This window comes from Malurus melanocephalus, unplaced genomic scaffold (assembly GCF_030028575.1).
Source record: "Malurus melanocephalus ecotype Western Australia unplaced genomic scaffold, MMel_1.1 scaffold_79, whole genome shotgun sequence".
NCBI classification, from domain to species: domain Eukaryota; kingdom Metazoa; phylum Chordata; class Aves; order Passeriformes; family Maluridae; genus Malurus; species Malurus melanocephalus.
Window position 1 is genome coordinate 1 of NW_026623311.1, and position 22471 is coordinate 22471.

General features: G+C 38.2%; 1 protein-coding gene across 2 annotated transcripts in view; it reads right to left on the reverse strand.

Annotated features, from left to right (window-relative positions):
- Window positions 1-9: 9 nt before the first annotated feature.
- CAP2 (cyclase associated actin cytoskeleton regulatory protein 2) overlaps window positions 10-22471 on the reverse strand; it is a 67260-nt gene continuing 44798 nt past the window's right edge. For both annotated transcript variants that reach the window (XM_057367440.1, XM_057367441.1), the window contains exons 5-13: window positions 22257-22400; window positions 21951-22036; window positions 20107-20212; window positions 7076-7265; window positions 6055-6230; window positions 4725-4848; window positions 4415-4497; window positions 2724-2864; window positions 10-1201 (exon numbers count right to left, since the gene is read on the reverse strand). In XM_057367440.1, coding sequence (XP_057223423.1) covers window positions 1118-1201; window positions 2724-2864; window positions 4415-4497; window positions 4725-4848; window positions 6055-6230; window positions 7076-7265; window positions 20107-20212; window positions 21951-22036; window positions 22257-22400 — 1134 coding nt within the window. In that variant the 3' untranslated portion in view covers window positions 10-1117. The remainder of the gene's footprint in view (window positions 1202-2723; window positions 2865-4414; window positions 4498-4724; window positions 4849-6054; window positions 6231-7075; window positions 7266-20106; window positions 20213-21950; window positions 22037-22256; window positions 22401-22471) is intronic.

Consider the following 22471-nt stretch of genomic DNA (forward strand, 5'->3'; position numbering starts at 1 on the left):
ATAGTCCACCTTTGTTAAAAAAGCATGTAAAATAGGGACTGTAAAGTAAAGGCCTAAACAGACAATTGCCTCTATTTGAGCTCAGAATTTGTATGGCATAAATCTATGGCTTTGCTTTGTAGGCATATTTGAAATAGAGTAAATCCTACAAATATGGAAAAAAAAAAAAAAAACCCAGGATGATGTTTTTAATGAATATGAGCTGCGATAGAAGTATTTTAAAGGTACTTTATTAGTAAGGAAAACTGGCTGGTATCAGATGTATGTCTTCCTTTGTTTTCTGTATAAGAGGCAAGATACAATGTGAAGTTTTAAAAAGTAAGCGATCATGTCACCAAAAAAATAAAAAAAGGAAAAAAATAAATCTAAGGAGCAAAAACCCTTCAAGTAATTTCCTGCAAGGTTTTAGTTTTGATGAGGCTCTAACTTAAAAAGAATTACTAATTTGCAAGAAATGAGAGGGCAACAGCAAGTCTGAGAACCATACTAAAAATCTTACCTCACAGAAAACTGTGAGATCTTCTAAATATGAATATCAGAAATTTTTGTTGCAGATTTTGTTTTTAATTTTCAGTTAGCAAAATGTATTGCTGTGCTGAAAGTTGTCCTTTTTTTGCTTGTTTAAAACGAAACACATTATGATTGCCACAGAACTGCAAGAAACTCCATACTTTCTATGGGTGCATTTTTACTGCATTATACAGGAATTGCTTAACAGGTAAAAATAAACACCTTAAAGTCTTAATGCTGTTTTAAATTAGCAGAAACACAAAAAGGAATGCACTGAAGCAAGATGACAACAAAGTGTATCATGCAGTATTTTGGCTTAATGTATACAGTATTTCAAACCAATGATGTGACTGGAGTGTGGGGGTTTAACTTATTACATTCAGTTTTAGAACTAAAATCGTATGTGAAGGCAAACTGTGGAGACGTGACCAGTACCGGGATGCCTAACGAAAAGAGTGCCAGATGTGGTACTGTTCCTAACATGCAGAGCTATGCCTGAAGGCCTATGATGGCAGCATGAACTCCTGCTACTTCTAGTTCTTTACTGCTTTGTGTGTGCTGGCCGCAGGCTGCCTGCAGTCAGCAAGTGCTGTATGGCATGAGGAAGTCACCCCACAATCTCTGCGGGTTCAGTGACCAACTTAGATCCATCCCATGTTGTCTTGAACTGTTCAGGAACCGGAAATTCTTTCTGGCAGGGAACAAAAGCAACAATGGTGGTTAAACAAACAGGGGATATCTCATGAAAACTGGTGGAATACTATTAGTAGTACATGACTGAGAAAGCATTGATCGCTCAGACATGCCAGGATTAGAGAGAAGCCTTCTTCATAACCCTAGGAAGATATTTTACAATGCCACACAGGAAAAAGCCTTAATGCTACTCAGTTTCAAATAGCCTTGGTATGGTACTACTTTGCAATAATGCCTCTCACACCATTATCTGCATCAACTAAGTTAATAAGCTTCATGTCAGAAATTACTTCAGATTCCATTGGTGTCTAGGTTGGAAGACAGTAGAAAGGATTTAGATGCGGAGATTAGGCCAGGAGTCTAATTTTAAGGCAATATTGTAACAGGGAAGAATAAAGTAAAATTAAAAAACCCTATTATTATAAGCGTGATATGCTTCAAAATACTCAGCCTTCTTTGTGGGGTAGAGAAAATAAAGCAGAACCTCAAATAAAGTGTCCTTCCATTCAACAAATTCAGTTAAATGATGGGAGATGTTGTTRAGTATTTCTCTGTACCCAGTAAACAAAAAAATTATGTGAAAAGAAAGGTTTTTTCATTCAGAYCCAAAAGAGATATTATGATAGCCAGTAATTTCTGATGTTATGGTAGTTTTGAGACAAGACTGACCATTTTTTAAAAACAAATAGGTGAATATGCACCCACTAAAACTTGTTTCCTCTTTAGTTATCTAAAGCTGGGCATCCAGCAGTCATGGAAATGTAGAGCACAAGAATTCTCATTACCCATTTTATTTTATAAAGCCTAAAACCCCACAGCAAATTCCAGCTCAAAAGACTAACAAGAAATTTAATTTCTGGCTATCGCTGTGCATATATGGCCACTGCAATTTCAACTCTTCTCTTTTGAGGAAACTGCTTTGCCTGCTTGTGTGAAGTGATCCCTTGCTTGTGTGTGAAGTGACAGAGCATGACTTCACCAGAAATGCCACTGGGCATAGTATGAAAATTTTACTAGAATGGGAAAGGAACTGGGAAATGCACCTGTTTAAGTGGCTTTTAAGGACCTGCTGAAAATAGAAGATACTACAGGTGCTACCCATGTATCAACAGCTTTAGAAAAAAAACAAGTATACAGTATTACTTCACCTGTAGTAGTATTATATTTATCTTAGTTTCAGTCTCATCGTCCTCAGAGTGCACGTCTGTGAAGTGAATTTCTTTGGAAGATTATGTTTAGATATCAAAGATCAAATGGACATTATCCATTTGAAGCCATTATCCATGAAAATGGAAAGAGAAAACATAATTTCTGATCTTTGAAATTACTTTGTGCCCCAGAAAATAAGGAATTCTCTCTCCTGGGATACAAGCACATAGAAATTCAATTGTTTTGGATCATTTCTTTGGTAACCTAATATGTGTGTTACATCAGTTTCTTTCCTAGCAGCTAAAGTGCTATTAGCTGCCAAGACTAGTGTGGAACAGGGAGGAAAATTTAAAAAAAAAAATCTCACTCACATAATCACCATCTTGGGGGATGAGAATGTTCATCTCGGATGACTTGGCACTCACAATCTCACAATCCAATGATTCCTGACTGAGGTAGATGTGACAGCCTTCTGTTTTGTTAATAGAAATGGTTGGCACTTTCCCCATCACCTGCAAAATACAGTCTACTTTACTACTGAAGTCTAACATCAAATCTTAAAATGCAAACAGAGATACTGAAAATAAAATCCTCATTGCCTTCCAGGTCTAATTTTGACTACCAGCATCTGATCTGTGTGTCATTTGCCTGAGGGATGCTTTGATTTGATTTGTTGGACACTGTGAAAATTCTTCATGGTGGTAACGAAGATCTATAAAGAACAGCAAACCTGTAATATACCGGAAGCTTTTAACATACAGTTTGATGAAACTTCTCTAATTCTAATTTCAGTGACACTTTTGTGCTGATATTTAAGCAGTGTTCACCTTGTTCATCAGTGAGAACTAGTTAAGAAATCAAACATGTCAACTTCAACCCAATAAGGGCAAAGAAAAGACCCCAGCATACAGTAGTACAGAAAAAGGGATTTGTAATACATTCTGAAGACTTCAAAGCTCTCCCAGCATGCAACAGGATAGTGTTTTTATCCCCTTCAGGCAAGCTACACTTCTTTAGAAGTACTAAGATCAATTTAATTAAATCTCTAAAACTATTTCTTGTGTCTCTTTAAAAGCAAGCACACTTGAGGTGAGAAAGGGAAATTTTCGCTTGTTTACAATTTTACAGATTGAAAGATTTCTTCATGGCTAACAGTCTGATTTGCTGATTGTCAGTAAAAATTCCTCCTCCTGTCCTCTCTAGCAAAGACAGCAATATACTCTGGACAATGCATAAAAACAGCAGAGATTATCCTGAGCTGTAGAACTGTGACAGCATGTGGCAGAGATGGACTTGTTAATCTGAGTGTCTTCCATCACTTAATTAAAGAATATCTTTCAACTTCAGTGCCTTAAATGTGACAGTAAACGAAGTGGTCTGTCCTCCTGCATCCCACCCTTATCCTGAAGTCTGATCTATGCAGTGGATAAATGCATCTTAAAGTTTCTTTTCCTGAATGGCTCTTAGGCAATGGAGAACAGAAGGAAGGTGTGTTTMATAATYTGCAAACATYTGKCAAGAAAAAAAAMCAAAACCCTGAGATAAAGGAGWGCCAAACAATATAGCATYRAAGTAACTAYAGCAAAATCTGTAGGACTAATTTACTGTCATTTTGTTGCATTAACGTATCATGTATTTGAACACAGTCTTCAAATTGCTGAGAAAATGGAGGTGCTTAGCACGTGGCATACACAAATCCTGGAAGCTGCCTGATTCGAGCAGCACACAGCATATTACCAGACTCTGCCTTCTTGGGTAGATTCCCACTCTGCTCCATGAGGGACATTAGGGACAGAACTAACAGTTCTGCCAGTGTACAGCTGGATCTCTCAGCTTCACTAGAACCGGAAGGCACTGGGCTGTGGAAGATGCGTTCAGTGATAGTCAATAGTTTTCATATGGATTTTCTGAAAATGTCAGCCGAATTTAGTGCTGATGCTCTTGGATATTTCTTACTTTTGTTGAACCCTGTAAGTTTTTAAAATGCCTTGTAGCTACATGTTGGGCTTTTCCCCCCCTCATTTGTTCTCTGTCTATCTTAATCTCTCAAACAGATATTTACCTGAATCTGAATATCCCTGGAGTTGATCACTTCCACAATTCCCACAACATTGTCAAACACAAGGCCGAACTTTTTACAGTTGTCTAAAATAAAAGCAATCATAAATAAGAAAGGCAAGACAAAAGCAAATACATGCAGAGCTGCTACATTAACTATGGAAATTCCCACTCCTCCTGCACTGCATAGGACTGATCACTTTACTCACATGATCTATCATTAAAGTKAATGGAATGATTCAGATGTATTATTAAACACGTAAGTCAGTTTTTGCAAGACTATCACTTAAAGCCCAACTGAGCTATCCACTCACCAATAGTAATTGAGTTGATTTTTCCTTTTATCTGAAGTGTAGATTTGTTACACTTAAAAATGTAGGCCACTTGCTTGAGTTCAGTGTTGTTAATGACCAGGTCATTCTTATCCTCCTGATATTCCTATTTCAAAAGAAAGTTTGTTTAATTGGTTGCCTTTAACTAGCTAACAGTCAGACAGACTTTAGTAYAGTTTATCCTCAAGTCATTGCTTCTTCAGTTACAACTGAAGTAATATCCTTCCTGTGGCTTAAAATCCTAATTGGCTTGGTGATCAGATATCTCACCTAAGTGACCCTTAGATGACACTGTATTTCAGAGTTGCAGAGCTGAAGAAGTCAGCACGGCCAGTGACAAAATCCATTAATATTTCAGTGAAGACRTTATGCTCACAACAATTTAAAAAGGCATTCACAAAACTGCTGTTTGGCTCCCATCTGATTCAGACTGAAGAAAAGGGAAAGTTTTCCTTACTCGAATGTTCCATAGAGCATATTATGAACATGTACAGGCATTATCATATACAATAAAGGAGTAACAGGTGAATAAATTTCCTTTCATTAGGCTTGAAAGAAGAACTAACTACACTTTATGGATGTCCAGATAAAGCTAGGGGTCCACAAAGTAAGTTCCAGATGGTAGAACTGTAAGACAACATAGTGACTGCACCATATACAAACTGGACAGSAATGACTGAGTATATAACCTTCTGCATGACTAAACTGCATATGCTTTCCTCCTTCTCTTAACCAATACAGTCACATCAATTTCATTCATAGATTCTTTGGTACATGCCTACATAAATTAACATCCAAACTTTAAACAAATCTCTTTYCTATCTGTAGAGTGAGTAAAAGGCTAACACTTCTCTACTTTTAAGCATGGAAGACATGCTTGCATTGAATGGGCAATAAAAAATAAATGTATMATTCCATTGGCTAGGGTAGCTGGAGAAAGTGGTCTGTGATGACTGTTCTCTCTCATCCACAAGAATAGCCTGCAAAAAGAGATTTTAATTGGTGTTCTCTACTGGACTTGTTTCTGGGGCATTGTCTTGCAAGTAATTTGCAAGTAATTTATACGYTGGTTCTCATGTTCACCGGTGAGATGAATTAATAAGTGATTCTCAGAGACAAAAGAATTAACTTAAGATTCTACACAATAGTAAAATTTGAACTGTAGCAATGCAAAGATATGGAAGACTCAGCCCATTTAAGTTGCACCTTTGTTTTGTTGCACAGTGATCAGAGGTAGACTTGCAAAATGTTTCAGTGTTTCACCTGGTTTGCAATGTGCAAGGCACAATTCAGAGGTGTGACTGGAACTCACCACTCTCCACTTCTTCCCCTCTAGCTCCAAGACAGGGGCATGGTTCTGCTGCAGGGAATTCTTAGGAGAGGTGGGACTTGGAGTATGGCTTTTTGTTGGAGAACGAACAGATGGACCTTGGGCACGGAGGCTGGGGTTCTTGTGCGTTTTCTGGTCATCAGAAACATGGCGAAGCCCTAAAAAAAAWTTTTAAAAAGGATGCTTGTGAAATAGAGTCTATTTTCCAATCCTAAAAGGGCTCATATTGAAGCATGAAAGGTTTGTTTGTAATTGTGCTATATTATTTTCTGAAACTGCATTTTTTTATTTCCTCAAGGTTTACTTGGATAATGACTAAAGTAAAACTGCTGACATACTTTTAGCAGCTAATATAAACCCTTTTTTACTGTGTATGGTCATCTTAGTATCTTCAACAGAAAATCCCACAATGTCTTCTCGTCCCTCTTCATCCATAGCAAGCTCTGAGAGCTTGTTGTATCACGCTTTTCCATCTGTAAAACACAGTTTCTTTTTCTAATTTATGACATTTGATCTGTCCCTGCAGCATTAAAGGTAAATATATCATCATATGTATTTAAATTCACAAACATACAACTCCAATATTAGTACAAAAAGCTGTATTATTGCACTCCACACTGATCTGTGAGCCATACCTTTTCACCTTACATGTAACACATTTTGACACAGGTTTGTGCACTCTATGTGAATCAGAAAGAGGGATAAAACTTCATTGCATCTCAAGAGGTTCACCAGCTACTGGGGCCTGAAGATCGTCTTGGCTGCCTTAGAAGGATAACACCTCTAAATAAATGGTGTGAATGTCAGGTATTCTGAACTTATTTGGGGGCTGTGACTTCTAAAGGAGGTTTTGGTATGCAGTCTTCTCCATCAAATCACTGCAAGGCTCAGAAGGATCTGAGCTGCTAGAATGTAACTTAAAAATGAAAGTTAGGTTAATACTTGTAACAGCTTTTGATGTACTTTGACTCATGGATCACAACTCGTTTTCTTTTCTCCTGACCTTTGGTAATTGACTCTCCCTGGTTAAGCTGTGCAAAGAGGGCTGAGCGAGATGCAGTTCCTTCATCCTTTGCCATTTCTGTATCGAAGATAGGGGGTGGTCCCGGAGGTGGTGGTGGCAGAGGTGGCGGGGAAAGGCAGGAGCCACTGGTTAGAACAGATCGCATGGACATGGGGGATGCAACAGGACCCTGTTTGAGACAAAGGGAAATTATTTTACATACAATGTTTCAAAGAACTGTCTCACAATAACTCTTATTTATTAACATCCTTGAATGGTGAGAGTTCAGGTGACTCTAGAAAGCCATAGGCTTGGAACTATTTCTGTCTTCATAATCAAATGTAATCCTATGAATTCTTCCCTGCATGGAAGCAAGCACATCTGGAAAGACTGACAGCCCCCACTGCTATCTTACCACAGAGCTACTCCACCTAAAATATTTGTCTCAAATGCTTGTCAAGACTCATGTAAAAATCTGTAACAGTAAAGATTCCATAATTTAGTCCAGTGTTTACTAACATAAAAAGGAAAATGTCTTCTTTTTTTCAGATACCAAGTTCAGTTAACTGTATCTTGGCATGCATTCAGAAACGTATAGAAAATGTTTTCATCCAACACAAATAACTGAAAGGGTCATAAACTGTCAGTTATTCATATGGAACATGATAAATTTCATGAAAGATGTAAAATGCTATTCTTTGAACTGTTCAAGTGATCTGTAAAGATTCAAATGCCACAGAATGTAAAACTATAGTCATTCAAGTCTTGGTCAGTTTCTCAAATTCTTTTTTTTTTTCTTCAGTTGCACAAGATCACARCACACAAGTTGTAAGTGAAGGAGGCCTTGGCAAAGTAAGTAACACAATCTTTCTTTCAGTTTGTATAATCAAAAATACATGTTTTGGTCTGAATTGTAATGCCTACATAGAGTATTATCAAACAGAGAGAAAATACTAATATTTATGGGATTAAAATTCCATAATAATGCCCTAACATCCTAATGATAGATGTTAGAGAGAATCTGAGAATTGCTTTTACTGTCTTGCCACTGAGTGTCACTCTGATCTCAACTCTGCAGCACAGAAGGAACTTTTAAAAGAAGTATATACAAAATTAGATTGGTTCTTATGAGTTCAGCTAGCTACRCAGATATTGTGCATTGCGGAAGCAAATATTTAACAGGTGGGCAGATACAATGSGAATTCTTTATTGTATTCTTTAACTGGCTACCTTTGTTAAGAGATACAGGGTGTTAGCCTGTCCCTGGTAATCCATATGGAAATAGATATTGCTTACCTGGCCTCAGAGGATATTTTTACCTGTTCATGGTACTACTTTCTGCTTTCCACTAAACTGAAACTGAAACAGCAAAGTATCTATCTGGTTAATGCATCACACAGGAGTGAAAACTAAAGCTATTTTTTAAAAAGTGAAACTTGTTCTGGCCTATAAACCCAACCTGATACCAGGAAAAGGGCTTGGGTCCACATGCTCCTTTTTAATGTACTCTTCAGAYATACTTTAAAAACAAAATCTAAGATCTCTTAAGGCAATAAGCTCTCTTCTTGCTATTAAATCTTTTTTTTATCAATTGTAAACAAATGAGATGAATCTCCTTTTGGAATTGATTATCATTTATTGTCAAAATATACTGGAACTGATGTAGATTGCTTTTAGAGACATTCCATTGTTGCATGGATACATYTAACTCAGAACTTTTGCTTGCATACTTCCTCATCCTAGGTTAGTGTTTTAGGCTGGGGACAACTTCTTCACTGAGCCCTCAGTTTACTGTGCCTATGTCCCTGCCTCTGCTAATGCCAGTGAAGTTACCTGCAGCAGAGTCAGCAGAACTGTGAATTAGTGTAATTAAAAAAAAAAAGTATGTAAGTGGATCTAGTGGCACAATCAGTTATTGCTGCCTGAGGTGCAATACAGATCTTCCCTTTCTGTTGCCCGCAACCATAGCAACTGAATCTAGTATGTCCTGGCTGTCCAGAATTATGAACATTGCATTTGCAGGGCTTTTTAAAATACTCAGATATCCAGAAATGGCACTCACCACTCACAGTGTCAACATGCAGTTATGAATTATGTATGCTTTATGAAAGGCAATTAATAGCAGTAGTGGTAGTGGTTAATAACTTTAGTCTGAGATAAAAATCCACTTGCCAGATTCCAGACTGCCATCTGATTTCTCAAAAATACCTACTGCTTCCACCTGTGTATCAATACAGTGCTGTGATTTTCCAGAAACTTGGGTAAGACTCACACGTCCATTTGGAATTAACACCATATTAATTGTGCAAAAGCTGAAAATATGCATTAGAAAAATAAGATCTGGAAGTTATCTTTGTATTCTGCACACAACACAGAGTGATGGGTCACTCTGTGTCTTGGGGTGATTTTATGATGAAACTCTATTCCCAATCATCTGCTTTATACCCAGAAATGGGTCCTGTAGCTTTAAGTGAGTCTGGGGGAGGGGCAGGAGCCAGGGGAACACTGGTGCAGCTTTGGTCAAGCTCTCACTCTCCCGGCTTGCCATTCAGATCAGTGGTTGTACTGTTGCTTTTAGCAAGATTGGTTTTTGTTAGCTTAGGCAAGAAGTTTTTCCCTGGACCATAGCAGCAATTCTTYGGTGACTTCTGTTGTTTTTCCTTGGACTGTTTGGATTGGCYTTYGGTCTGAATCAGACCATTGGTGGGAGCTGGTCAGTTTGGACTGGTGGGGAAACTGTGGGGACAATCCCATCTTGGCCCAGACCCTGGGAGAAGCTGAACCAACAAAAGAAAGGGCTCTAAACTCACCAGGTTTKTCTGCTGCAAACAGGAGACCAGCCTTGAAGGTTCACCAGGTTCCCATCTGGTTTCTCCCYGGAGCTCCTCCGGGGACTTTCCTCCCCTCCCTGAGACAAAGGGCCATCCACCATCTTGTTCCTTCTTGCCATATGCTCAGTAGTTTTTCCCTTCCCTTGGCATTTTGGGTTTGTTTGTTCTGCTGGGGGCAGGGGGAGGAAGGTTCCCAAGGTTCAATATCTAAGTTAYTCATTTTCTCCTGTGCCCTGCAGGCACCTTGTTCAGTGCATACCTTATCAAACAAACAGGTTTTTCACTTTTATCCAGAAAATCAATTTCATATTGGTGGGAAGGGATTGCTGAAACCCTTTCCTTTGGAGGAAACGCTCATTACAGAGCGATAATTATCTCAAAACCAGTGCATTCTGGCAGTTTCTGTGCTTCAAGGCCATCACAGATCATGCAGGACACTCTGGGCTCAAACAATGCTTAAGTATGGGAATATCCATGTAACTGAGTTGGAAATAAAACTMAGAGGGGTTTATCAGTGGGAGTGGGTATTCTCTCTCCCAGAACTCTGAAAGAACTACCTTATCAAAGTAGAGTAAAAGGAAGAATTTTCAATACATTGATTAAGTTTGGACATAGTTTCKTATGACTGGAGATTGTCATCTTATTTACTTTTCAAGAAAGAGAAGATGTGCGAAAGGATCTAGGAAACTAGGAGCTTTTTTCCTTCTAGAGCAGGACTGATGAGAAATCAAGTTTACTCAATTCTTGACCTGAGGAGCAAAGACATTCTARTCCTTTAAGTGGGTTTCAAAAGTAAGAAAAAAATGTATTCACTCACTCACACTTCCCATCTGCCTTTTCTTTACATGATTGGTCCCTCCACCGAAGTCAGTGGTTATTTCCACTAAGCACAAAAATTTTGAGTTAGATCTAATTAAGAACTTAGAAGCTGTCACAAGGTCTTGGAAGATTACCTGAAGTTCTGTTACACTTCCCACTTTTCCCCTTAATTTTCTGCAGTCACAGAAATAAAAGATAAACCAAACCCTGGTTGTTAGCTTTTCTCCTGCATGACAAATCTTGTCTAGTTTAAGACCTGAGTWACAACTACACAAGCTAACTGATAATGTAGCATGATATTTTCAAAATCCAGGGCCATTCTGAAAACTGCAAACAATTTCAAACAGAAATTAGGCCACAAAAACTGAAGGACAAATCAAAGAAAAATCACGGAAGTACAGAGTTTAACTGCTCCACTGTGGACCTACCATCTTACAACATGGGTTCATCCAGTAGGACCATCCCCCAATTGAAATTAAATGGCATGGAAAAGATGACAAGTCTCACTACTGAGCGGGTGCACAGAACTGCTGGGAAGAGGTTGCAGTCTTACTCTGGCTATAGTCTTCTCTTTTTGCCATTTTGCCATATTTTAASTGAAATAAAACAAACATTCAAGTGAGGTGACATTCTTTGTGGGAGAGTGGCTCAGGGAAACTCTTAAAAGGCAGCAGAAAGCACAAAAATGAACTGGAAATACAGAAAACACATTTCCCTTCTTGCAGTCCCTGCATGCCAAGAAGATGAAACCTGTGCTGCACTCAAACACACCGATGTAAAGGGCAGCTTAAAAATCAGCCAAGTGAAGTAGTTCCAGGAACTTCTTTTTATTAGAAGTCAAAATTCGTTTTGACATCTATTATTAAATAAACTTCCAAGTTACCAACCTCAGTCACTGGCAAATACTTTGCTTTCCTTACTTACTCTTCTAAGACCACTTAGACCCTGAGGCTCTAGAATATTTCTGAACTAGGCTCTTAAACTGTTCCGGTATGTGGTAATATTTRTGTATAGTCCTATCCAGTTTCAACGGAAATGCCCTTCACAAAGTCCATTCATTTCTGTTCTGTATAGGGTGGTGTTTGTGATAGCTGCAGGGAATAAAATAGCATTTTACATGCCCACAAAAGTTCATGTATCTTAAAGCAGCAGGTGCTTAGCAGCTTTGCTATTTGCAAACAACTCTTCAGATTAACTTCACGCAGATGTTAACAACAGTGTGTCTTCACACAAAGAGTATTAGGAGCCATTTGGACCAGCAGAAGCGGTTATKTGCAAGTCGCCTTTCTTCCCCTTTTTCAGCTGTTTGCCTCAGCAACAGCTGCTGTTCTCAGTGCTGCGGTGTCTGTGGACACCACGTCAAGTTATAATCATAGCTGACTGCTCCCATTAACATGTTGGAGTGGTTATTTTTCCTTCATTTACAAATGTGTCTCTAGTAAGAATTATCAAAACAGATAGAGTAAAATTTAACAAAAAGTAAGCCATAACTTTTAACCAGTAGCTTTGCACCATAGCGAACATGATGTGCTTTAAACCTCGCTCCTGGAGCTTCTTGAAATGGAGGAAAAATTCATTATTTGAGTAAGGTTCTATCAAGAACAGGAGATGCAGGCCCTGTGACCATGCACCAAAAGTTCTGTAGGGAATGAMACATTCCAGAAATTTCCTTTTAGGGAAAAAATTGTCTTCAGCCTCCAACCATGCTCTAAAAGGGGTGATAAGAATGGGTCAGGGTTTGTTCCTTGCTGGATAGTCCCAAGCTATCTGCAGAGAGGCCCAAGGGCATCCCACTGACTGTGGCAGAGAGGCTTCCTTCAGTGACAGTGTCTGATGCTGCTCACAGTGCTGGGTCTGGTAAATGCACTGTTGCAAAGGTTTGCAGGATTGTGGTACAGCCTCAAATTATATTGCATTTCTATCTTTATCTTATTCAACTGGCAGAAGGGTGAARTACACTTCCTTTTCTCACCTAAATTGCTCACTGGAAGAAAGAAATCACTGTTTATGTTGAGATAGCTGCCTGGTTGAAATTCATTGATCTCATCTCATTTAATTCCCTTGAAATTTCAGGAGAGCTGAGTGAARGCCTTTGGTTTTGAGAAGCTGGGCCTTGTTAAGAACATTTCTCCTAAGGRCTTCCTTCCCCTGGAGCATGGGACAAAACCAGTCTTGTTGGAGAAATAAAATGCTGTTCATATAAAACACAAGTGTTCTGGATGCCATACTGTCACTAATTTTTGGTGACCACATGCAGCTTGATGTGTCTTCAGGTCTGAACCCAGCTACTGAGAGACAGTAAGAATTTCTTTTTATGTCTTTATCGCAGATGTTACTATTTCCGGAGCTATTCTTGCTGAACAGCTCCGTGGGTTAACCTTCCATGTCACTGTTACTATATTTGTAGTACTGCAGCAGCAAAGAGCCCTAGTCAGAGGCTCCTATCTCTGGCGATATTGAGGGGCTTATGTGCCAGACCCTGTACAAACACCTGCGATATTCCTTTGAGTTTATCCACCTTTCAGCTGACACAGTGCAGTGCAGAAAGTGAGGGGAACAAAGTTCTTGTGCAGGGAACCAGATGTAGAACATCTGAACAATGCATTTCTTGTAGATAAAATGGTTGATTTTACTCAGAACCACAAGACCATAAACATCTATATAATGCATATAAATAAATTATATATGCATGTGTGTGATACGTAGTACCTATTTTGTTAGTCATTCCTATTAAAAGGTAAGTATCTATATGCAGCTGAGGCAACAGGTGGCTTAGAGAGAGGTCACRAAATCAGTTCCTTAATTTATTGAAAAGCTTTCTTTTCATGGCAGCAGATAAACAGGGATTCTTATAGGGAATACATTCTTCTCAAAATAAAAGAAAAAAAAGGAAGGATATCCCTGTTTTCTCCCYCTTTATAGTAATCCTAGTTTCACACCTAAAATGATTACAGCATTTTGTATTGTTTTTTCCATACATATGCACAGCCAAAGACAAGAGTTGTGAAGCTCAAAATATCATGTATCAACCTCTGGGAACAGGTGGACTGTGACTCAGGGGCRCAGAGCTCTTGTTAAGGTGTTTTTTGTGTAAAAGTAGCTTAGCATAACAGTTCTATTACCTACCCTATTTAAGCCACCTGTCTACAAGGGGTTATGCAGCCCTGAGAGCTGCAATTTACGGGATGGAACAGCTGACTTACAGGGCCTGTAATCTTTGTTAGTTAAAACACAAAACAAGAAAAATCAGGCCAGGTTCTTTTCTTGTTACCGAGTCTCAGCAGAATTATTTTTCTGTAGMGTTTTCAAGCTTTGCAGCCCCTTTTAAGACACTTCTGCCATTCATCACCTGTTCAGGATTTAAAACAATGTTTACACCTTCAGAGTTACCCAAGCAGAAATGTTTTACACAGCCATGGTCTTCTAAATCATTTGAGAACTGACGATGTTATTCCAAGTAATGTGCTCCAACAGGCAGAATCAACCATCTTTTACTTATATAAAAATATGGTTAAAAAGAAGACCAATAACTTTAGTAAGACAGTAAAGTTTTAATAGATGTAGCTTTTCCTTTTCTCTCCGTTTTGCATACTTCAGTTTTCTTTTTCCTTTCCCTTTTTCACTGAACTAGGCTGCATGCTTTGCCCAGGTTTACCTTARCATGTCTGAATGCTGTTTGGTCAAAGTTAAGAGAACACCATTGATATACAATAAAGACAAGTATTTTCAGACATTGTTGGAGTAAGAGAGTAAAAAGACTTTGTTTCAAAGGGAAAGTGGTATAACAGAGGCAGTGTCATCTGAAGATGCAACTGTTGTAGAGATGTCAGGATGGCCAGTTTTTTAATTGATTGTGTACCAAAAACCAGAACACTGCCCATTCTCTGAGAAAGAAACACTCGCAATTAAAGGATACAATTTTTTTCAACAAAAAGGTATAAGGGAATAGGGAAAGGGAATGGTARAGAAAGCAATAGAAGATTCACAGAAAAGAAGAGAAAAGGTTATCAGTGAGAAAAACTGAGCACTGTGGAAATGTCTACATCCTATCCAAAATACAGGCATTTAAATTGGTGTATCTATGCTGCCCTTACTTCTATCTGAATAAGGTCTCTGGGATTACAGTTGTGGCTGTGGCTGGAATGTGGTACTACCGTTTTGACCTTTAGCTTTAGTGAAGTGGCTCAGACGATGGCTGCTTGATAAGTGGGTCAAACTAGACACAGCATAGAAGAGATACTGGACAGATAATAGGAGGCTTTTGCCTGCAGAAGTAGGTCTTTTGCAGCTTGTTCACATCAATATGTATAGAGATGATGTAAAACAGAAACATGTTTTGATAGAGCAGGAGAGAGGCAGGGCTATTTTATAAGAAAATGTCTGGAGGTGATTATTTTGGACGAGAATAAAATGCCGAAAGTCTGCCCTGAGACTAGTGTAATTGCACTCAATCAGGCTAATGTAGGAATGATCATGATACTTCTCAGCGTGGAGAATTTAAGCTTTTAAACAATGTTTTTAGTGTATTATCTAATGACTAATAAATGTTTTTTAAAATGCTATTTCAGGGAAAAGAGCTTCCATTGGCTTCAATGGAAACAGGATTTAAATAAATTTCAACTCTTTTGAAGATTTACAGACTTCATCCTAAGTTGTTTTTATTTGTAAAGGGGGAAGGATTTCACTCATCACTTGAGTGAAATTCTGTATTAGGAACTAAATACTGTAATGTAATTCACTGCTAGTTTATAAATATCTCCTGCTCGTAAATAAACCCACTGGTAATATTTGTCCTAAATTACTATTGCATACAAATAATAACAAGTTAAGTACAGATCCACCTGCAACTGAAACATTCAAGACAATTATCCTTGAACAAGACTAGTGTCTAAACACTTACTTGATATATGGAAAACTACACCAATCTCTCATTATCACTGGTTGTTTTCTTGCTGCAAAGTTAACCGACAGAAACAGGAGCAGAGGCTTCACTTCTCCCAGATCACTCATGCAAGCCTTGTAGCTTTTTATGAGGCATTCTTGTGAGCTTATACTACAGCTGTTCGTTTATTTGCATCATCAAAAACAAGGGGAGGGTAGAAAGAGCCATGCTCCAGTAGAATGCTTCTTCAAGAGAAAAAAAAAAGGCACTTGCTGTTTATCAAAAAATACTGAGAAAGACAGAAGGTCTGTATCCGAGCTGTTACAGACAGAAAGTTGCAGCAAGCAAAAATGACAATTACTGCATAGGTAGTGTGCTACCCTGCACACTTAAAATATTTCATTGTAACAACAGTTTTTTCTTAAGACTCACTGACATCTGACAACGTTATATCCAGTAGCAAATTAAAACAAACCTCCATCAGGCTGGTAATTGCTATTGTTCCTACTGTCAAGATGGCTAAATTGAAATGCAGTGAATATAGTGAATGGCCACTCACCACAGGGTGGAGGAGCAGAAGGGCACTCTGCATTCAAGATAATGAACTACAGAATTACACTTTTGTGGAAATACTGTACAGTACATCCATCTGACTTCCATCTGACAAGCATATTTTCTCTGACATATGCACAATCAATCAATGAAAATTACTATTTCAGATCACGGTGAAAATAAATGGAACTTTTTACTCTCTGGGACAATCCTGCTCACAAACATACATAATTTAAATTTATACTTYTCTTCTATGAGCACAGTACCAACAAATATCCTCACCATACCCAACATGACTTGAAATGCCAATTTATACAGTCCAGTCTTTTTGTACCACCACTCCACATGAGCAGCAAAACAGGCTCAGATGCACCGAAGTCTAAAGGTGTCCTTAACTACACTACTTCTTGGCTTTCTTTTCACACAGTCCCACACATTTTGATAGGGCAACCTTAAGAAGTATGATACTGCCACACATCTTGGCAGAACCAAAGTGAGTAAGAGACAACTATGTTAGATCTAAAAATCCATAAGCATCTGTTTTTATCACAAACCTTTTATAAAGCAGATAGAGATAACTTATTGACTGCTTGGACATTATTTCAACCTTTTGCAACTGATTTGGTGTCTGTCTTCTAATTTATTAGGACATTTTTTYCTCTTTCCTCTTAAGTGTCTGCCTGTATGCCTGCTGCCAGAGCCAGGAACACTTCCCTGTATGCACTAGTGATCCGTTCCAAGGCTGGCTGCAGCTGCCCAGTGCAGCTTGAYGGAAGAGTACAGTGGGGCTGGAAATGCCATAGCTTTTGGGATATTGCATGGCCATAAATGTGCACTCCACAGTGTACAGCACCCATAGCTTAGGGGGCCAAGTGGCGACTAAAAAATCCTGTCTCCTTCTTTTTGGAAACCTAAGCGTAGGAAACCCTCAGATCTAGGCTGATGCTCCTGGGTTTTGTTGTAGTTCAAGCAACAAGAATATAGCTCGGAGAGAAGCAGTAGTTAATATTCTTCCTGACTCTTCACTCTTGTTAGAAATAACCAAATATGCTACTTTAGAGCTTTTTATAGAAATTTCATGCATTTTTGACTTCTGCAGATATGAAGGCTAAATTATCAGTGCAATATAAATCTGTACTTGTACTCCCCAAGACATTTCTCTCTTCCTCTCTCCCTTTGTAATAAAATACCATTTCTATACTAATGTCTACCTTTCATGAATGTTYCACTTTGTTAACACCTTGCCAAATTACTGCTTTTTCCTATTTTCCTTTTATGCATGTAAGGGGAAGCTGCTGTGTACAACGATTAACAACTGTGTCTGGAATATACCTACAGCTTTTATATATTTCTGTCTAGACCCTGATTCTGCAGCCCTTTATGCTTAACTTCACACAATGTGAATCTGTGACTTTCATTCTCACTTTAAAATGTGTAACAAAAATGAAATTATCACTTAAGCAACTCATATCTTTCTGGAATGTATTTGTTACTATTCTTCATAGAAATATTTAAATAACATTTAACCTATTTAAACAACCTGCTAACTTATTGGATTCTAATTTTCTTACACTCAGTTTAGTAAAACTTAAAAAAATATATACATCCATAAAAATGAGTTGCAATTTAATCTTTCAGACTCACATCACATAAAGGATAATTTAAATGAGGTACACTTCCAAGACAACTTCCAGATATGAGTGATTCCAAAGTGAAGTGAAATCGGTATTTCAGATGCAGTGATGGGCTCATGATGGAATGAGCACTGTTGGCAGGAAACTATGCTTAATATAAATGAACAAGCCACACCTAGATTTCACCAATTTCTTGGACAGCTGAAGACAGGGAAATATGAAGACATGAAGGCTAAGATACTGGTTTTAAGATCAGTCAAATATGATCTGCAACAGCTACACTTCTGATTAAGATTACCAGTACTCACCAGCACKGAGAGCTCCTCCTGTTTGATCAAACGGCTTAAACAAACCTTCATCTTATAGCACTATTTCCATGCTTGTGAAGTTGTATTAAAGGTGAAGATTATTCCTTTTCTGTATTAACGTAATGGATTTTGTCCCAGATTCTCAGGCTAATGCAGCTAATGGGGTACTACAATTCCTTTTCCTTATTTAATAATAATTTAAAAATCATTAGCTCTTCTCACATTCMCTGATCATAATACAATGGGATGTAGCAACTGTGAAGTTTTGTACTAAGTAAAGGAATCATGTTTAATATTTTAATTTTTTGTACAGAGACCTAAAAACTAGCAAATAATTACAGTCTTCTAGTTTTTCATGTTCAAATATTTTTGTATTGCTTCAGACAAAGAAGTACACACAGATAGTGGTTTTCTCTTGTGTTTGAACTTGAATTTGAATAYTTGTATAGTGCCTTGTACAATATCTAATGAAGGGTATGAAAAGAAAGCTGCCGTCTCTTGCTGAGCACAAGTAACCTACATTCTCTTGTATGGTTATAACCTCCATACAGATAGAAAGCAATCTTGTCCAAGTATCACAGAATCACAGGAAGGATTGCATTGTAAGGGACCTTAAAGATCATCCAGTTCCAACTCCCTGCCATGGGCAGGGACACCTTTCACAGACCAGGTAGATCAGAGTCCTACCCAACCTGACCTTGAACACTTCAAGGGATGAGGCATCCACAGCTTCCCTGGGCAACCTATTCCCGAGTCTCATCACCCTCATAAAAAAGAATTTCTTCCTTATATTCAGTCTTTATAATTAAAACTATTGCCCCCTGTCCTGTCATTTCAAGCCTTCGTAATGTCTTTCTCAGTCTTTCTCACAAACCCACTTTATATATTGAAAGGTCACAAAAAGATCTTTATGAAGACTTCTTCAGGCTGAAAAMTCCCAACTCTCTTGGCCTGTCTTCACAGGAAAGGTGTTAGACCTCTTCTTACATGTTAAACTACATTTCATAGAATCACAGAATGATTTGAATTGGAAGGGCTATTAATTTGGAAGTTCTACTTCACTTACCTATGTTCCCGAGTTCTTAAAATTGTTTGGTTTGAGAACTAAACGGTGGCCTGTACCAGTCCTCTGAATAGTCATTCAATTAAAAATAATGGTATCTGTGTACACAGAAGAAATTCTAAATTTGGTGTGAAAGACTGAGTGTGCAAGTACAGGGTAGGTTTAGGAGATGATATCAATAAAGAGCTGACTGATTACATTTYAGATATACTTCAGCAGTTCTAATCTGATAACAAACATGAGCAGAATAATATAGAACACTGCATGCATGTAGACAGTGGACATAAACTCTTACATTTATACCCAAAAGAAAAYTAATTTTTCATGTTTATACCTCTCTTGCTATCATATTTCTATGCATCACAGATGTAACACACAGAAGCAGCTTATATAAGGAGCATAGATAAATTGGCATGCAGCTATATTTACTCCCTCTGTGTTTCAGAAGTTATTTCTGTATGTTTAATATAACAGTTTTATAAAGCTAGGCATCTACAAAATCATAAATTGTTAYGTATTCCTTATTTTTCTCTTTCCTGTTATTGAATCTCTCTTCCCATCATTATTCTCCTTTCCATGCCATATTCCCTCAGTTTTCCTTTAGTCTGACATGTCCTTCAATTTTTTCCATTTTGTTTTGTTCCTACCTTCTAAAGAAATGTGTCTACCGCTCCTCACCATCTGCAGCTGAGGGTTATGGCTATAACCATCCCAAATACTTCTTCCCTCTTCCTGCAAATCTGTACCACAGTGAACATCTGTACCACCTGAACATCTCCACCCATATTWCAAATTTTTATTGGCTTGGTTGGGAAGTCCATGGACCATAACTTTTGTTCCTGGCCTAGATATTTWTTTTTTTCTGAGCTAATGACCTGCATTAAAAGACAAACTGGTTACTGGCATTTTACAGTTCTTCTTGAAGAAAGGAAGAGTACTTACAGTTTTACTCCAGGTGAGACCTGTGGTGTGATGCTCTTTGATATAAGCTTGAAGCTCAGACCAGATGYTCAGATATGACTTCACCCAATCAACATGGCGTGTGTCACTGTAAAAACAGAGACAATATTTACGTGTGAATATACTTAAAACCAGAAAGCATTGCTACTCTTGCTTATTGCAGGTAAAACCCATATTTGAGGCTTTGTCTGCCTCAAAGCTATCAACAAATTAGTTAGGCAGGCAGCCAACCAGTCCAGTGCTGCAAAGACTGAAGCCTACTACACTGGAAACCTTCTATATCCTTCTAGGGGACAAATAAGGCAATGCCTCTAACAGAGAGTGATTCCTGCTAGAAGTGAGTGTCACCATTCTGCTCAGGCTCAAAGTCAGCTGAAGAAGCACTAAAAGGATACTGAGCTGTGCAGCAGGTACTCAGACTCAGTTTCAGTGTGCTAAACTTCAGAAAATTAAATATCSGGGGGTTCTGTAAGATACTCTGGCTGCCATGTTCAAATATGGTCAGGGCAGTACTGGATTGTGTTACAGTAATGAGACTAAAATGTTTATACATCAAGAATTTTCAAAGCACAAGTGACAAGTTGGCTCCAAACTCATTTTTGTTAGTCTTCCAATGGGACTAAAAATGAAACCAGGAAATATGGAGAGAAACTGCTTTTAAGATGAAGTCCTCAGTCAAAACAAACTATTATTGAATAGAGATGGCTACAGACTGGATGCTTACACAGACTTGTGTCAACCTTCTATTTATTTCCTTTGGAGTCTGATCCTTAATGATGCAGAAGATTTGGGTCAACAGCTTTAATCCAAAGCCTACTGAAGTCAAGGGAGAGCCTTCCATACTTTGGAAGACACTGTGGTCAAATTCAGTGAAAAATAGGAAAATACTTCCTCATTAAAGGAAGAACTAAATACTTAAGTAACGTACTCTATTTCTACCATTACATGAGATATTTTTTTCTCCAGTRTAAGTACTGATGCTATATTGTAAAAAACATCAGTTACCCCATATCAGTTACTACCTGCAATAGGTAAACTAAAGCTTTAGGAATAATATATAATATATATATATATATAAAATAACATGCATACAGATACATACATAATATATATTTATACATATACAAGGAATATAAATACATGCAAAAAGGTTTTAATATTTAAAGTTTTTCTCACTAAAGAGGAAACATTCAATAGCAAATACTGTTCACTGGGATACAAAAATCAAGAGCCAAAGTCTGGCATTCAAAAGTACCAAATCAACAGATTTATGCACAATTTTTCAAAAAGGGCATCAGAATGATCTGTATTTTTTCTCRTCCTCCATCAGTTCTCAGATATTATTCATAGAACTTCTTTTGTGAATTCCTTATGCTCTTTAAGAACAGTATAGTGGCACAGAGAAAAATCAAATTAGGAGCTATGGAATTTGAGGTTGTATGTATCTACCACCTAAATACATATATTCAAGCGAAGAGCAAGAACAGCAACAGTATGAGAGGAGGATGCACAGCAGCCAGCTAGACACATATTGCTATACAAATAGGCATTTACATGTAAGCTCATAATGCTGGAATGCCAGAAAAATGAAATTAATCTCGAAATGTGCAGAGAGTGAAAACCAGCACTGCTAATGCTGCTGCCATTCTCACTGCAGCATGCTGCAAGTCAGAGATAAGGAGAGGAAACTATACTGCTGCAAGGAGGTGCAGTGCACCAAGTGYTTTTTAGTTCACAAAATGTTTTCTGTGCTAACACTGTGAACCCTACTGGTATGATTAATGATCTGTTCTCTGGCTAGTGAATACTGGAGCTTAGCAACATACCTGTTCTTGTAGTCCTTTAATACCCTGTTAGTATAAAAGGTAGCAGCATCATTCATCTCCTTGACATAAGGGCCTGGTTTAGGAGACTAGGACCATCACCCCATGGTAGCAGGAAACAACAGAAGGAGAAAGGAAGTAAAACATTAGTCAGACACCTTCCCTGATATATTATTACCCTCTTGGGTGTAGTAGACTGAAGAACTCTACAGATGAGACTGCAGAACTCTGCAAGATTTGGAGCTATCCTGGGCTGCACCATCCAGAAGCCTTTTAACAGCCCTCCCAACCATCCCATGTGTCACTCACCACTGTTATCCACCCAAGGGCGGGGATGCTCTCACTGACAGCTGAGAGGTGGTTGAACATTTTACTTCCTCTGTTCCTTTCTCTGAAGTTCTGGATTTCCTGAATCTTCTCTGATATTGGTTTGAGAAGCATTGCCACCTCATTCTGAAAAAAAGGGAAATGAATGGAGAGGGAAGGGGCAGGGGAAGGGAGGGGAAAGAAGAAAAGAGAGAAGA